Source organism: Schistosoma haematobium, chromosome 1, assembly GCF_000699445.3.
Source record: "Schistosoma haematobium chromosome 1, whole genome shotgun sequence".
NCBI lineage: Eukaryota > Metazoa > Platyhelminthes > Trematoda > Strigeidida > Schistosomatidae > Schistosoma > Schistosoma haematobium.
The window spans coordinates 73,832,439-73,850,947 of NC_067196.1; the positions used below are offsets into that span (position 1 = coordinate 73,832,439).

Sequence of the window (18,509 nt, forward strand, 5' to 3'; positions counted from 1 at the left end):
AACACTTATGAACACAATATGAAGCACAACTAGTTCACATTGATTGCGGAAAATATGGAAGAGTAGGAATGAGACGAAGAAATGGTCGTCTACATAAGAACAGTTTCGTCTACTTTCTTGCATACAGGTTAACTTAACTGTGAACAATCTAACTGACCATTATCATCACACTTTCTCTCGTCGCCTCTTATGCTCGGTCGAAAGCATAACAGTGATTCGGTTTCATGTGTCTGTCTGATGTGATTCATCCTATAAATACTGGTGAATGTTTGTAATTCAGCGTCGTTGATATTCTGAACCTTCATGAATGGGATGTTGTGTATTACAAAAATCAATTACAGACCTAATCGACATATCCATACCTATTGAATAAATTGGTGGCCATATGTCCTCAGCAGCTCAATGGATAATGTGTTCGATACTTGAAGGGAAGGGCTTTGTATTGGAGTCTCAGTGAGAGTATAGAAACTAGCATCGTGTTGCATTCAATTGATGAGGCACGAATAGGATGAAGGCACGTCGCGCATTCCTCTGTTATCCAGTCACAAAACATACTATTATCCTGATAGCTTAAACAAAGTTGAAATGATGGATGTGTAAAATATAATGCTGCTACTTAGTTCAGATGCATCAATAATGTTTTCGATTATTTTAGAATGCTTCTAGTGCTCGATGTTCAAGTCACTCGGCGATAAGTATGCCACGAATTAACAATTCGGATTTGTTGAAGAATGAGATGTAGGAACTGGCACAACGACAAAACAGATAAGACGAGAAGTCAGTCCTGAGAGCATTAAAAATCCCTCGGACAGATCGTTAATCCGAATTGAAATAGGTATCGAAAGTGCTTATTAGGGTGAGACTACACATTAATGTTCCACACAAATCCACAGTTATCAAACAATTGGGATTCTAGGTTACTAGTCATTAAGAATTCAACTATGTGTGAATTTGTTGTCCCTCAATATATTGATCAATTTGATGTTTTAATTTTTATAACATCCTGATAGACTTTGAATAGTCATCTACCCTGTTTTACGCGGTGATCATCAATGCATATGTTCACTCTGATTTCATTTTCTCGACTAAGGCTGCCTAAGTGAACAGCGACCAGTGTTGATAAATAAGTATTTTTCTCTCAATCCATACAAACCATATTTTTAATATGTATTTTTATAGTGAAAAAATGCGAAGAAATACAATTCAACAACATTCAGCATTGTTTAAACTTGGCTCAGACATTGAATACATTTCTGGCGATATGATGTTACCACAACAAATCAATGTCAGCAATGAAGCCAGAAAATTATATCAAGAATATGAATGCGACAATAAAATATCGATTGCTACAAAGCTTAAAGAATTTCTAGATAGAGCATTTGGTAGGTCATGGCATGTTACGGTAGTGGATGGTTCCTTTGCCAGTTCATATACACAAGAAGTTAATACTTCATTTCACTTTAAAATGAAAAATCTTTGTTATCTTATATGGAAAACACCAGAGTACATAGATGAATAATTGATAAAATGATTTCAGTAATAAATGTATTCAAGCAGTAAAAACGTGTTTTTAAATATTCAAAGCGAATCTCGGAAGTTCTTCGTTGAAAACATTCATTATTACACGAGTAACTAAGTGAGAAGAATAGTTCATATTCAGAGTTACACACGAAGAAACCGTTAAGAACGGTGAACACGACGTAGATATCAGTAAAACAATGAGTCACTAACACTCGTCTCAGTAGTGGATTACAAAAAGTATTTCATTAAGTGAAATGAATGGGAATCGACGTAAATATTCAACCAGTGAAAGTTCCGAAATAAAGGCTGGAGAAATAAGAGTCAATGACACGACATTACTATAGAAGGAAACATCATGGTACATTTAATTAGTTGAATGAAGGACATTGACAATGATAATGGAAATCAATTGAGTTTGATCATTTAATCGCGTTAGAAGTGGTGAATTCGATGAGACCAATGAATTTCAATAGAATATATTCCGACGTAATGAGCAGAGATGAGTGAGATTGCATGTAAAGTGAAGATGAGAAGAGAGGACATGAGTAAAACACATCTCTTTGATACTGATATATATATAAATACATACATTTAAAGTTATATGTTTTATAGTACGTGGTAATGGTCAACTACATATTACGGAATAGATAGATTTGCCAACTGTGCCTTGTTATTCAATTATTGGTGAGTCAGGAAATGTTCTCAATAACCAGCTTATCCATCCTGCTTCACAATAGCAGATGAGCCGATATGTGCGTCTCAAAGTGATAGGTCGAAGTGGATTCTGTGGTATTTCGATGATGTACAACAATGCTCTAAAACACCGTTCACTACATCACCCAATGTAATGTCCTAGTATGTTTATTCGTAAATTTTGAACAATCCGTGAATAGTTTCATTTTTCTCCTCATAAACAATAGTGTGTAGTGCTCGTCCATCAAATTGACTCTAATCACGAGAAACTCAACTCCTACTGATAAAGAGAACCCGTATTACCCAAAAGATAACTAAATAGTATTTAGTGTGTTATGGATTTATGGTGAAGTGTAGAGTCGAGAAGATACACATCCGGTCACTTCCAAGTTTTCATAGAACTCCAATTTAGTGGTGTGAGTGATGTCTATGTCATGTGTGCTAGTAATCGACAGTAAATTAATTGAGATTGAACAAACTCAGTAATTACTGCATTCAATCGATGGATCATAAATCTTTAAAAAACCAGAATAATTTACAATCCCTAATTATATAGAGTGAATAACTAAACATAAAAGCTACCAAAACTCACCTGATATTTTTATCAACACTTCAGTTTCATTGGAACAAAGAAACCGAAGTTTCAATATTGGCTAAATAAATTGAAATCAGCAACATCTGGAATCTATATCATGTGTGTAAACATCACTACACTCAGATATATGTTGATCAATATCCACATGTTATCCTCTCAATGATTCGGTACCGATCAACACACAGACTTCAAAGAAGCACGAGTAGTTACCCTCTTCTAAATTATAACGTCATTTGATCATGATAAATGATCACAAATATGTGAATTGTAGCTTAAATTACTGTTTTCAACATGCACTCAAAAAACCTACTTTTTCAGCTTACAATAACATATACAGGTGTTTTGATTTAGGGCAAACTAGTGAACAACTGAAATTCTCTGAGAATCACTTTCCTAATTAAGAGTGATCACGAATACCTCGTGACATTTATGCGAATCAATGCATATATGCTCAAATAACACATGTTCTAATGGGAAAGGTTTTGATACGGTCTCTGATGTAAACATTCCCCTAACGGATCTGAAGATTTTTCTTAAACAGTGTTTTATAAGTGATAGTCAATGAGAATTGACTCGAAGTTCTACTTGGTCAAGGTTAAATGTTCAGTATTATTTCTAAGAGCACAGTTCTCATTATTCCCTATTTGTATTTGAATGCTTTATTCGAAAGCGACTGTTGGACGATCTGTCAAGATCCACTGATGCATAATACAACTGATCTGATTCCATTTCTTATGTTGTTCTTGAAGAAGTGGATGCAAACGATGACCAGTTGTTTTTAATATGTCCGAATGTCGACAAATCTATTTTTATGTAGACGACCATTTCTTCGTCTCATTCCTACTCTTCCATATTTTCCGCAATCAATGTGAACTAGTTGTGCTTCATATTGTGTTCATAAGTGTTATATTTCTCAGTGTCCTGGCATAACACTAATGAAAGAACAGTCATGTGATTACAATCTGAAATGTACTCTTGAAAACAAATATCGATGAAAAGTATCTGGTACACTGACGATATCACCATACTGTTTTTTCACTCTAACGGATTCAATCAATACACATTAACTATGAAACTGTTAAAAGTGAAAGTGCATACATTTAACAAAACTTACTATTCCTCTTTTGCAACACCTAGAACACTTAAAAACTTATTAAGTGTAATTTGGTTTGTTGTCTCTTCCGAAAATAGCTCAAACCATCTCTAAGTGGATAAAAGAAAGAGAATGTAAATTTATTTCCAAATAACCTATTCAACTACATGAAGATAAATTAATTAAAATAGACATGTTTAAATTGTGAAAATGTGGCTGAGTGAAACAGATATTTATTTAAGAGTGAATTGAATCTTCGATTGTTTAGAATATGAAAACGTGAGAAACCTGATCAAACGGATTCGCAACCTCACTTCTAATGGTAAATAATAGAATTTAGTAAACATTAGTAGTCTATGAAAACATTCAATGTTTGTTGACTTTCACATTCATATTTATGAACTAAAAGTCAATAGGATCGTAGTGATTATAAATTGCTTTGACTTTGAAATGTACTCAAACTGCATAATGCACAATAATTTCAATGAACAAGTGAAGTAATTGATATAACTGGATAGTCTAGATCCTAGTTTACGTTATGAAGTGTTTTTTGATTCAATAACTCGATAATAGTGTATTCGCTGAGTGATCTACATGTGATGAGTGTTTCTCTCGCATTAGGTTGTGGACTCATAACTCAGACACATTTGTTCTCTCCAACATCCTTTCAAATTACAATTTCTCAATAACATTTCCTCAATGATTTTCTGTATTCTACAAACCAAGATTTGTGCTTATTGATACCTTTCTTCAAAAATCATTGAACAAAGTTCAGTTTACTAGAAGTCAGTTCTAGGCATAGACCTATGTGAATTAACTTAGTGGTGATCACTCTCTTCAATATCATAGTTAATTTTATTCGAAGGATTAATTCCTGTATTATTCAACTAGCTGTTCAAGTATTCAACACTTTTTAAAACAATACATGATTTATGAGTAGTTGCAAACATTCATACATTATTATTGATTTATTTCAACTAACCTCAATTAGATCATCATCTCGACGATTAGTTTCAAAATATCTCTTTAGTTGACTCTTTGTAATTTCTTCATCACGGTCTTTGTCGATTGCGAAGAATATTTCTAGAAATGCTTTCGATGTTGGTTTTGTGCTCTCTTGATCATCAAATTTTACAACCATGTTGAAGAATAGTGACTGTGATAGTGTGGATTATACACACAGATTATATTTGATAGTTACTTACTTGATTTAATGTATATATACATAAACAGATATATACACGAAATTATCAGTAGTTTAATCTCTAAACACATCATGACTAGAATTGTAGAATGTAATTTAACATTAAACAATAATTGTCACACTAGAAATAATCAGTTAATTTTGACAGCTTGGTATTTGAAAATATATCACTCAAATTGATTAAATACCTTTCACTACATTCTTGTGAATGACCTATTTAACATCAAAGTAATAAACAATTAGTTTAGTAGTCGTTCCAATTATATTCGGGTGTAACCATTCGGTAATCCATTCAGACAATACAATTATTCCATCGAAAATATTGTATATCATGTAGTTAATTTTCCTGAACGCCTTCTCACCTATCCATATTAATGCACATTCACTGCACTCATTGTTCATTGAGTGATTATCCAAATAATCCCTTTTCATACCAAGTGCTTTTTCTACCATTTAACATGGTTGTGTTCTTAGTTTAATCAGCGTAATCCAACCACTTTGTAATTTGTTTATCCTTCTCTTCGTGGTTTACCATAAGAATTATGTTTTCAATTTGAATGTTGTTAAAATATTTTTCGAACAATTTTTTTCATCATGTTGGCATATCTGGTTTTCAGGTTTCTTTTGAACTTGGACAAGTTACAGTGAAATATGTTAATGTTCTGGTACTCTGAAGATATATCTAATTAGATCGAAAGGATTCCTGAAATTCATGACATGAAATTTTGTTTTCGTTGGCTTGAGCGAAAGAGATGTGCTGGAGGAACAGGAAAACTTGTTGTGTGAAATTAAATGTAGCGAATGTGTTTCTGTATTTAAGGGCGAAACACCTTGACAGCTATACAAAACTCTATTGGGTAGAGATTCATATTGATTTAGTTTTGATATTTTTATGATTTTAGTTACTGGCTTGAATAAATTCGGACCGGTTTCCCAGCTTGATCGTTAGGATTATGATAATTTCAATTCTTCAGATTATTTTAAATAAAATTCATACGTCTAAGGTCTTCTTCATACATGGCACTGAATTTCTATTGAACTATTCGATGAAATTTTGACAAATTTTCAAATATCTTTTTGATCATGTGATAAAATAATCTATATTTTACTACTGTATACTTACTTACTTACGCCTGTTACTCCTCGTGGAGGAATATAGGCCGCCCAACAGCATTCTACATCCAACCCTGTCCTGGGCAATTATTTCCAGCTCTTTCCAGTTGTTATTCATCTTTTTCATATCTGCTTCTATTTCCCAACGTAATGTGTTCCTTGGTGTATCTCTTTTCCTTTTCTCTTCAGGATTCTAAGTTAGCGAATGCCTTGTGATACAGTCTGATGATTTTCTCAATTTATGTCCTATCCACTTCCGACATCTTTCTCTAATTTCCTCTTCATCAGGAAGCTGGTTTGTCCTCTCCCATAGTAGACTGTTGCTGATGGCGTCCGTCCAAAGGACGTTGAGTATCTTGTGTAAATAATTGTTTATAAATACCTATACTTTTTTTATGATGGTTGTGGTAGTTGTCCAAATTTCAGCTGCGTACAATAGAAATGTCTTGAGGTTCGTATTGAATATTCTGATTTTTATATTGTTTGACAGACAGTTGTTTTCAGTTCCAGATGTTCTTCATCTATAGTAATATTGTCCTTGATTTGCCAATCCTGACCTTTAAGTCTGCATCCGATTCGTCTTGTTCGTCGATAATGCTTCCCAGGTACGTGAAGAATTCCACATCTTCCCAACATGTTATCAAATATACGTTTATTAATTTTTCCCAATTACACTCAAATAGTAAACATCTACTGAATGAATGTGAATCACATTCACTTTGTGCACAACCTTAATGTGAACAAATTGCAATATATTACGATTTAAAACATATGTTACTGAGTGGTAGTTTTTGTAACCGTGGTAAAGCTGAAAGCGTTCAAGAATTTATTTGTTGAATAAATGAAATATGATGTAGTCACAAATTTATAATTACTTATCTTCTAATTTAGAGTGATACAAGAAAATTGAGCGAATGGATTGTATTTTGATGTACTGTCACAAATACTATTAATCATGGATAAAGACAAGCAAAATTAACTGAAACACTTACATACAGTTGTTACACCTCGCGGAAAAGCAAAGGCCGCTAACCACCATTACCCATACAACTCTGTCCTGAAGAGTCCCACTCAACTGACTGCTCAACTATGTCCTTTGGTTCTTCTCTCAAATACTTACAATAACTTTAGGATTTATATTTTCGTAAAGTAAACGATTTTGTAATCATTCCCTGTAGGGAAATCGTTACTCATAATGTTCAAATTTTTTGTATAAACATTGAAACTTTTCTCTTGAGAAAATATTCCCTTAGAAATATGTCTAGAACTTTGACGTCACAATATTTTAATACGAAAAGGGTGTAAGGTATGAATATTGAGTGCATCAGTTTTCATTAAATAGCATTCTGGTCTCGTTTGTGGCACGATCAACCGTATTCTAATTTGCATTGACTTACATGATTTAGTGGCAGGATTAGACATCAATAATGTTAACCATCATTTGGTGTGACAGTAGCAAGTAAAAATACACACACAAACTCACAATGTCATCCAGAAAGACAGTGAAAGCTTCATTAATTGCACTATGAAGCTCAGAAAAAACACAACACATGCAACCTCCTCCTGAGCTACACATTGTCATTAATTTCGGTGTGCTCAAGAAAAAAGCATAGGGATAGTCGAGAAAGACCTTCAATTATACGAATACTTAATGATATTCTGGTTGACGTAATTAAACAAGACCAAAAAAATTCACTGTTTTGGCAACTTAAATATTTAAAATGTAGCAATTTACTACTCGTTAGTAGTTCGTTTAAAATAGTGGAAGAAGTATGGATTGGAATGAGGTGAAACTTCGTAAACTGTATAATCCATGTTAACTTTCCTGATATACTTTACCATAACTATATTACCTTGAGATGAAATGAATACTTCCCACATCACGACTAAACAATGACATCGTGCTGATAAATCAGTAACCGGACGATGTTTGAAAGTAACATAATACATTTAGGATTTCAACCGGAGTATTGAGATTGATTGATCAACTACGTTCAAGCTCGTAATTTATGAAGAACGGACTTGTAGCTTCCCTGCTAGCCAGAGTGCAACTTTGTGATACGGTGAAGTGATCATTGATTGGATAAGTCTAAGAGGGTTGTAACGTTTGTGAACCTTTAGTAAACCATACATATGAGGCAAACGTGAGCCGCGAGATCTTAGATCATGCTTACAATAATAACTGGGAGAAAAACTGATGGACGATGAAAATCTTTTAAGACCAGACTGCTACACACAGAAATTTACTGACAGATGTAAAAAATCTAAAGAAAACAAGACGGGTAGGACTATAGTCAATAAAAAACCAATCTCTATAAATCTCAACTTCAAAGTTGATGACGTAGCTACCACAATCAGCAAGAAGCTTTACACTGTATTAGCCGAAATTTACCTGGCAGCCGAGCTATGCATTTTGTATAAAACAACAGGCTCAATAATCCAACCAAGGGTCGATAAGCATCCCTTTCATGTTATCGCCAACTGTGTTTATAAATTTAGGTGTACCTGTCAAAGCAGATATGTTGGCAGAACAGGAAGTAGGACTTTAAAGTGTAATTAATAAACATGTCTTGGATACAGGACATCAAGTCGACATCTTGTAACCCTTCAGAGTGATAAGTACACACCCAAGCTCCAGTCCTCTGAAGCCGTTGCTAATAGGCGTCAAGAACTCGATGTTCAAAAGATGGCTATTAATCTTTCCTTGACTTCGTGATAAATATTCCTTCATTGCATCTTAGAAAACTTATTTTCAACTATTCCATCTAATTACATCATTTTATTTCGACAGTCTTTTAGCTTAATAATCTTAGTTTATTAACTGAATTTAACTAATTGTATTTTCTCTTCTTTATCGGCGTTTACTCATTACGTAACCAAATGATTCTAGCCCTTTGGACTCTTGTTACAACCAATGTTGTAGAATATTATTTTGGATGTATATATATATATATATATATATATATATATATATATATATATATATATACAATATCTTATTCAGTCCATTAAGTTTATTTACATCCTTGCTATAATAAACTGATGTCTTCAAAATAACTTACAACTAAGATCTTTCATGTACTTTGAACCCATTTTGTAATTATGACTTTTAAATATCTCAGGTTCCAAGTAGCTGGCGAGAACCAAACAAACTAAGATGAATTCATGTTATTCTGTTAAAATACGTGTTCTTGCGCTCTCCAAGATCATAAATGGAAATATGTGCATAAAATTTCTCGCAAAACGCCATCCTGCACAATTTTTTAGGTCACTGAATCACTTTGTGACTACGCGGCAGATATTTTTTGACTGATATGCCTAAAGTGATTAAACGGCTTGAATGCACGAACAATTTTGAAGTCAGGCACAGAGTGCTAAACAGAAGTGTTAAGTCACTTGTTAAAATCTTATGTATTACTTGGAACTGTTTACCGCCTACTCGTACGTACAATAGAAACTGACACGGAAGTAAACTGGGAAGAAATTATGAGTAGTTAAACAGAGATATAGCACCTATACTCTCTATTCTTCGTTCTCATCTGTCAAAAATATAGAGAAGAAAAGTTGATATCCTGGATTATGTATTTTATTTAAAAAACAAAAGATGTAAAACTGAATATTCTTTTAAAATGCAAAAATGGGCAGAATTACTTAACTAATCTACAAACTAATGTGATTTTATTGAAATAAGTTTTTGCACACACATACACCAAAACTATGAAATTTAATCTACGTACATTTATATATGTAAATATGCATTAAGACAAAACAGTAATAATACAAGTGTAATGTGTACAAAACTTCTTTTTTCAGTCAACGTATACAAAAGACATTAATATGTAACTAAGAATGTTCATCTAAACTATGATACATAAATTATAAACACAATGTATATGTATATAGGAAAAAAAGAAAATAGGAAGACTAATAGTTAGTATACAACAAGAGTTTAATTATATTGTAGTAATTTTGGTATTTATTGAACTAAAATTATATATGTATGCAAAACGAAAAACAAGCAACGTTTTGAATTGAATTCTTATTTGTATCCATTCATCCTAAAACAATTATAGAAATATAATTGAGATGATTAAAGGGATATTGTATGCGGCTAATTTCCATAACAATTGGAGATATTCTGTTCTTAATTTGTTTTTATATTTCATTCTTAAAATAATAATAATTAATTGATAATCATTATTAGTGAGTTAAATCAATTCAAAACATCAACGCTACTCTACAATACTGGAATTACAGGTTTGTTCACATCACTATTATTTAATGAGGTGGGAAAAGATTTCGACGATTTATTATCATTAGATGATGGTGTCAACAGATGGATATCATTTTTGGACTGCCGAATTTTATCACATATAACAACATGGGATTCTGTAAGATCAGATTTATTACTTGACAGATTTTTATCTTCTTTGTGACCATGTTGATTGTCATCTTTTCCTCTGAAGCGTATGGGGAAGAGAAAAACACAGATTTAATACAATGAAATATTTAAAAAACAAGAGTTAAAATCAATCACGTCTAAGACAAATATGCATTACTCCTATGAATGCTGGAATTCGATATCTGAAGAGAGAAGAAAAAACAATGCATCTGAGCCACTGCGACAAATTTTGAGCCACATCAACCCTTAGGTAGTGTTTCAATTTGACTGTCCCTAAATTTCTTCAAACTTATTCTTATACCAGCTAATGTCGCTGACCAATGAGAATAGCAGTGGTTAGGCAGACATCACACAAACAGTAAAGTGATCGTGACTGAAGTTAAATACAAAGTGGAACAATGACAAAATTATAGCAGTGAAATATGAACCATGGATCAAATTAATGAGTTGTGAAACTAATTCGAGGCTGATAAGAAAAATAATTAAATATAGTTTGAAATAATGAGTACCTGTAAATCTTAACGAGCCATTGGTATCTATTACTTTTGGACTGTAAACCACTACACTTTAGAGTGAAACAATAATCAGCAGTACGTCAAAAGTATTAAACAAAATACAAAAGGATAATATTAAGTATGTTAATGCAGAATAGACGACATGTGGCTAGTAGTGGAAGCCAGGACGCAAATTTCGTCCTATTTGGGACTTGTCAAATGGATATCCCTGCATCCTTGAGTTGACGTTCACTCCACGACTCAAACACAGTACGCTCCCTTTCAATGACGTCTTATCCATTCAGCTACTGAGTCTATTTATTCCATATTAACTTGTCATAATAGCTATATGAAGTTAGACTGTACAAGACGCACATATCGAAAACCAAAACAGATCAAATTTCAGTCGAAATATTAACAATGGGATAATTCAAACAAATTCAAATTGAATTAATATTAACTGCGTGTGATAGTTATTTTTCAAAAGAAACAATCACTCTATTATATGATGATAAAATCAAGGCGTCATGCATATTAACAACTATTAATGAATGAAATAAAATTTATAATACAAATTAATATGAATTCAGCGCATTTTCTGACCAAAAACATATTGTTGGGAATGCTAGATTCGAATTTCTTAATTTCACACCGAAACAGCCTATTTTTACATTCAATTTTGTTTCTCACCTGGGAGGACTTTAAATGCAATTAGTTCGTTTCCTTTTATAGTACGCTATTTTGTGACGCTTTCTACGGACATTTTTTGTACTGTATATATACACATGAGCTGTGTGCCTGCTGTTCTTTCTTCCGCGTTGCTTGTGGAATTACATATTTTCCCGGTTGAATATGGTCTTCCTTTAATTAGCAAGGCTGAGGTGCAGTCGAATAGCTTAGCTTGTCCTGTTGTTATGTTGCTGACCTTCATTCTGTTGGCCAGTCCTAGGTAATATCTTAATACCTCGAACATAGTACCTATACAAACCTACACTAATTCCAATTGTAACGATAACTAAAATAATTTTCGTAGGCTTACCTTATTTGTATAACTAATATTCCATTTACACGATTGAGAGTTTCTAAAATTGAAGAAACAGTTGGCATAGGCAAAGTTAATGAACCACTACTACTCCCAGTAGCGTTGACATTCCCATTAACACCACCACAGAATGCATTTGATAAAACTGCCTTAGCAACAAGTGATTCACTGATAGAAAGATGATTGTTAGTTGAATGTGAATTCAAATGACTAGTGGACGAAGAAGAATCACCACTTCCAATTGACTTTGTTGTGGAGGCAGTTGCTGTGAGTTCAGCTACTTTACGTGCAATTGTCACAGCTTGTTGGGTAAGTTGTCGCAAACATTCATCACTATCTTTAGTATAATCGCTATCTGGACCTAAACGTTCCTTGTATATTAGAAAACGACGTTTTTCATAATCAAGAGCAGTACGAAAATCGCCGCGATAGGTATACGTAAGACTGATTAAATGACAAGTGAAAGCTTCTTTCAAATTTCGTTCACCATAAAATCTAAAACATGAAAAATCATACTTAGTGAATGTTATATGCGCATTGAATACTTTAAATTTATTAGATAATAAGAAACTTTCAACAGTAGTGAATTTTTCTTCTATTTAGCTAGAAAACTGACTTTACTCAACGAATCAAATCATATTTGTCTGCAGTATGTGACTTTATTTTTTGTCGAATAATTTCAACAGTTAACAAAATCAACTATTTTGAGAAATTATTTTACTGCAATCAGTAAAGAAATGAGTTACGCAGTCAACAGTTAGGTTTAACTGACTGTTTTCAATTACTTAGTTCGAAGGGAAAATTCCTAGAGTAATGACACCATCAAAGTGAAATTTTGCAATTTTTTTTCTTCAAGTAATTAAGATAGCCGTATGATCATGAACCATGAGTTCAAGACAAATGAACCTACAAAGATTGACATACACAAGTGGAACAACTTTACGAATAAGAAAATGATCTGTGTCAGTAAACCTTCATTGATAAGCAAACAAGAAAATTGATCGAAGAGAAAAAATCTTTTTGGTTTATTAAAATCACTAAATGCCAAACAAATTAATTATCAATTTACTCTTAAGTTATATTTCAAGTTAAGATAATAAATAAGGTTTTAAAGATGTGAACTAAATCAACTTACAATTTAATTAAAGATAATGCATTCTCGAAAAAGATTAAAGCCAAATCTAATTCACCAACCAACTGTAACATTAAACCGATATTAGTCTAAAATAATAAAGAATAACGAACCATAAGAGTTCAATTCAAATCAAATAACAGAAGTTATAATACAAAATAAGTTGATTAAAAAGAAAAACAACCTTTAAAATTAACTAGTATTGTAAATAAATGGTAGTTGGAATGTTGTTATGATCTGTCTTATTATGACTCAGCAACTACTTTTATTGTTGGGACAATTTACTTCATTCAACAATTCCTCAAATCAGAACAGGAACGCAATTATATTCTAAATAAAAAAATGCCGAATGAAAGTAGGAATCACTATGAGAAAAAGTTAGTATGTTTATAATTTTTACACGAAACAATTCTAGAGTATCCGTTAGACCTAATTAGCTAAGTAGTTAATTAACGTGATCCAGCTCTATAACAGTCTATAATAAATAAGAGTGAATTTTAATCGCTATTACTAAACCATGATATTATTTTTAAAAAAGGGGACAGGTAAAAAACAACTGTGAGGATAACAATTATGATGAACATTCTGAAACACGGAAAATAAATAAAATAAATAGGGCTTACGTCTATTTGTGTTATTTCAGGATGACATTCACCATGGCATAAGAGTGCTATGTAACGAGCTCGATAAAGTAATTGTAAAGCAGTAGATATATGTCCACAAGCGAATACATAAAGCGAGAAATGTATCTATATGATGGGAAGAAATAAAGTAATTGGAACAAATCAATAAAAATCTATAAATTACAGTATGCAGTATACTTGTTGATTAATCGGTTAGTAAGTGGATTACAGAATTAAGTTACAGTTCATCAAGCCAATTAAGTTGATTTGAAAAAATTATTGAGAACGATGAGTTGATTGAACTGATAAAACCCCTGGGTCGAAATACACAACGGGGCATATACGAAATACGTTTTCATTTACCACACTTTGATCAGATGACATTGGTTATTAAATGTATATTGAAAGTGCTTAAGAGTAAAAATAGAGGAAATGAGTTTTCTAATGGCCGTTAGCGTAAAAAGAAATCGGTCAGTAAACTAGTATCTGTGGTAAACGGATATTAAAGAATCATGAATGTGAAGCTAGAGTTTTTATACTATAACAATTAGGTAATTCTCACAATTTTGTAATAACATTTAACATAAATACCATTGCTAGTCTATAGTTAAAACATTTAGAAGTAGTTGATTGAACAACTTACCAATTGATATCTTCAAATTAACTCATCAACAACACGAAACTAAACTAAGCAAGACGTATTCATACAAGCTGGTCCATTATTATTTCAGATAAGAGATTTTTTACAATTAAGCCGTGACCAGTGGAGTCCAATCAGTGTCGGGTATGAGACAGTTATCCATTTCAGATAATGAATGAAGGGTTGCGCAAGATCATGGATCGATTGGAGTTAGACATTAACACTGTTGGATACCTGATCAGTGGTCTACAGGTTAAGCGTCCATGCGTTAGACCTAAGGTCCCAGGTCTGAGTCCAGTGTGTGTGTGGCCGTGGATGCTCACTGTTGATGAGTCCCATACTAGGACGAAATGGTCGTCCAATGCTTCCAGGTTTTCAATACTCGTAAATTAAACTGTTAAAATACTAAAACCTCCACAGGTCCCCCTTACTGATAGTTAGTCATTAGTGCTTTTGTTGTTGTGTTGGCGATGCTAGATCCACAGAACTTACTTCGTAAATGTCTTATTTATGTAATTTTATTTTCGGAAATTGAATTTTTTTTCTTTAGCGCCAAAAGCGACCGTTTTCACCTCCATATCATATTTGCCACTTGAGAGGACCGTAAATGTCATTGGTTCGTTGTCTCTTTTAATATGCTATTTTGTAGCGTTTCCCAAGGACGTTTTTATGCTATATATTTATATACACTTCAGTTGTGTTTATTGTTGTTCGTGCTTCTTCTGAACGTGAACTTCTTGCCCTAGTTAGCGGGCTGGGACGCGACGCATCAGAACAGTCAACTTATCTGGTCATTATGTCGCTAAGTCTTCGTTTCGTCCGCAGATTTAAGTGAACTCGTAACCTCTTCAAACATAGCATGTTGTACATCTATTATACTTATCATTAGGTTTTACATATTAAATTTTTCGGAAAAAAAGTCGATTCGCAACAATATAAAGAACCTACATATTCAGTAGCTGTATTCGGATTATCAATTCCGTGTACACGTTCACTAATCATTGTAGCACGATGCTGAAATAATAATGCAGCTTCATGTTCACCCATGACATAAGATAAACGAGCTAAAAGACGATTACAAGCACCAATATCAGGATGAAGAGGACCATATACACCATTCAGAAGACTTAAAGCTTCATTAATTAACTCGAATCCTTCTTGAAGATGACCAGCAGAAATTCGAGCTTGACCAGTTGTAAAATAATGATAAGCATCAGTTGCATGAGGATGTAAATGTTTCACTATTGGATAAAGAGATATTATATCTTCAGTATTAAATACCGGTTTTTGATGATGTTTAGCACCATTCGGTAGATTGAGATTATACTCGCGTAAAAGTAGCTGAATACCAACAGATGTACAAAATGTTCTAAGAAGCTGAATACGTTGAACTTCATAAATCTTACAGAATTCATCAATATCTAACCTAAAAATGGATAGATTGGAAGAAAAAAATCGATTATTAAGAACGATAATAATTATAAAATATGTACTATATATATATATATATATATATATATATATATATATATATATATATATATATATATATATATATATAACGTTGTCCGATATGTGTGCGAAAAATGTAAACATTTACAAAGGTTAATTGAATTACAACTTTAATGAAAGGATTGATGGTCAAAAATGTTAAAAATGACTGTTGGTTTTTTATTTAAAAAAAAAGCTGAATGCATTATCTGGCCTAATTAGAATGTGAAGAACAAGCAATGAGGGATTAACAGAAATCGGAGAAAATTTAAACCGTACAAAACTGATGCATAATGTGAAAGATTTCATTAGATAAATTAGTTAACGTGATAGATTTAATTTGCTTCGACAACAACTGTTGCTTGTTTTTAATCTTCATTGTTAAATTTTCATAATAATAACCCAAACTAAGGAGTATTTGTTACTTAATTATTAAGTAATGGTAGATAGTATCTTTTGAAGTTTTGAAATCAGTGTTCGTTAAATGTATCTGAAACTAAATGAAAATTTATAGTTGTGTAGTTGTAAACATATGATTAAAATTACTGTTTAGTGCCATAAGATTTTACACAACATTTCATTACAGAATTATTTAAGGCGATAAATAATCTTTTATATTAAAATCATGAATCGATAAGTGGTAGACCACTATTGAAAACTTGGAAGCACTGGATGGTCGTCTTGTTCTAGTATGAGACATCGCAGTAGTGCGCATCCACGATCCTACACGCGGGATTCGAACTCAACATCTTAGGTCTTACGCATAAACACGACCTCTGGACCACTGAGCTGGCAAACTAAGGTGTTAGTGTCCAATCTACGATGGTGATCTGACATTCATCGGTTCATGATAAAAATGAAATTCAATGATTCACACAACACCAAACTGAAAATCTTTTACATGAAAAATTACATATAAAAATTGTAGCGTGACCATAAGGAAGAAAACCATTCAACAAGTACCAAAATCACTATGAAACTTTAAATAGTTCATAGTCGTAATTAATTATATAGTTCGAATTTTCGGTATTTATGCTTGCATTCAAGGACAATAAGATGATAATGATAATAAATAATAATAGTAATAATAAACTAAATTACAAAGGCCTATTCAAGGTATTATACAATGTTGACGTTCATTAAGGGACTAGCTGTTATCAGTTTAAAAACATGTTGAAAAACAACAATCGATATGGGTATTCAGAACAGTTAATATTCGTAAATTACCAGTATTTGATCAAAAATGTCTTAGAAACATCTCCCGTGTATTATGGGACCACCGAGTGAGCAGTGCTGAGATTATATATAGGAGTATTCGGTAAAGATGCCAAATTAGTTGATGTGTTGACTCATTATCAACTCACGTGGATGAAATATGGTGCTACGTAGACCCAATCACCGCCTACTTCGACGTATGATGTCATCTGGTGTACTAGATTGGCCCCCTGAATGCCCTGGTACGGCCGAGAGTGGGGAGAGTCCGCTCTCCCTCTCGAAATACTCTCACACGGCCACGCGTATACAGCCTCTGCCAGGGAAGTCCTACTCATTGCCTTCTCGTGGCGGGGGTGTTGTTTACGAAAATGAGAGGACGAAAAGCGAATGTTCGGCGCTTTAACCGGATTCCAAATCAATGGTGCACATGGGCTCCAGTATCCTGCGGGAACAAATGGCGTATGAACCAATCGTTGGTCACCGGCTACCATGGGACTGCATCTCCTTACGATGCTCCACTGCCTTGTGGGTTAGACCTTTAGGTCAAAGGCTCGGGGTGTGGCCCCCTAAGATAACCACCTGCTTCGGTTTGGGCACCCGGGCAGTATCACAGCCCACACACAAATTGATGAACTCTTTATGCCTATGGAAATTACCTTTCTCGCTTTGAAAAACAAACAATTGATTCAGATTATTATCATTACAATTATTGTCATTATTAATACTATTATTATTATTATTATTATTATTATTATTATTATTATTATTATTATTATTATTATTATTTTCCACATTATTCACCCTCTTTTATACTTATACAGCGGCTCGTCTTTGGTGGAAATTCGACTGTATCTAAACGTTCTCGAGTCACTGTCCGGTTGAAAATTGTATGTTACCACCGAATACGAGGACTGAAGCAGTTTTTCTGAAACCACGTGCACCATTCAAACTGGCTGCCTTCAACGTTCGTACATTTATGCAGGTTGGACAACAGATAGGGCTGGCTATGTCTTTGGAAAGTCTTAATATTGATGTTTGTTGTCTATCCGAGACCCGTATTCAAGACTCTGGCGAAGTACTACAAATTCGATCTCCATCTGTCGCTTCGAAAAGCTTGTTTTACGTGCGCTTATCCGGGGACCCTGTGGCATCTTCGTCTGGTCTCGCTGGCGTTGGTGTCGCATTAAGCGCCAGAGCTGAGGCAGCACTAATCGATTGGATCCCCATTAACAGTTGGTTATGTGCTGTTAG

General features: G+C 33.3%; 2 protein-coding genes across 3 annotated transcripts in view; one reads left to right on the top strand and one right to left on the bottom strand.

Annotated features, from left to right (window-relative positions):
• The window catches only part of MS3_00002091 (uncharacterized protein), a gene marked incomplete at its 5' end in the record, with an annotated part of 29,029 nt that extends 27,245 nt beyond the window's left edge, over nt 1-1,784 (top strand). For both annotated transcript variants that reach the window (XM_035731150.2, XM_051209656.1), the window contains one exon: nt 1,180-1,784. In XM_035731150.2, the coding sequence (XP_035588243.2) occupies nt 1,180-1,519 (340 nt within the window). In that variant the 3' untranslated portion in view covers nt 1,520-1,784. The remainder of the gene's footprint in view (nt 1-1,179) is intronic.
• An 8,672-nt stretch (nt 1,785-10,456) lies between these two features.
• The window catches only part of MS3_00002092 (uncharacterized protein), a gene marked incomplete at both ends in the record, with an annotated part of 34,604 nt that continues 26,551 nt past the window's right edge, over nt 10,457-18,509 (bottom strand). The window contains 5 exons of the mRNA XM_035731151.2: nt 10,457-10,679; nt 12,155-12,652; nt 13,293-13,378; nt 13,913-14,038; nt 15,501-15,978. Coding sequence (XP_035588244.2) covers nt 10,457-10,679; nt 12,155-12,652; nt 13,293-13,378; nt 13,913-14,038; nt 15,501-15,978 — 1,411 coding nt within the window. The remainder of the gene's footprint in view (nt 10,680-12,154; nt 12,653-13,292; nt 13,379-13,912; nt 14,039-15,500; nt 15,979-18,509) is intronic.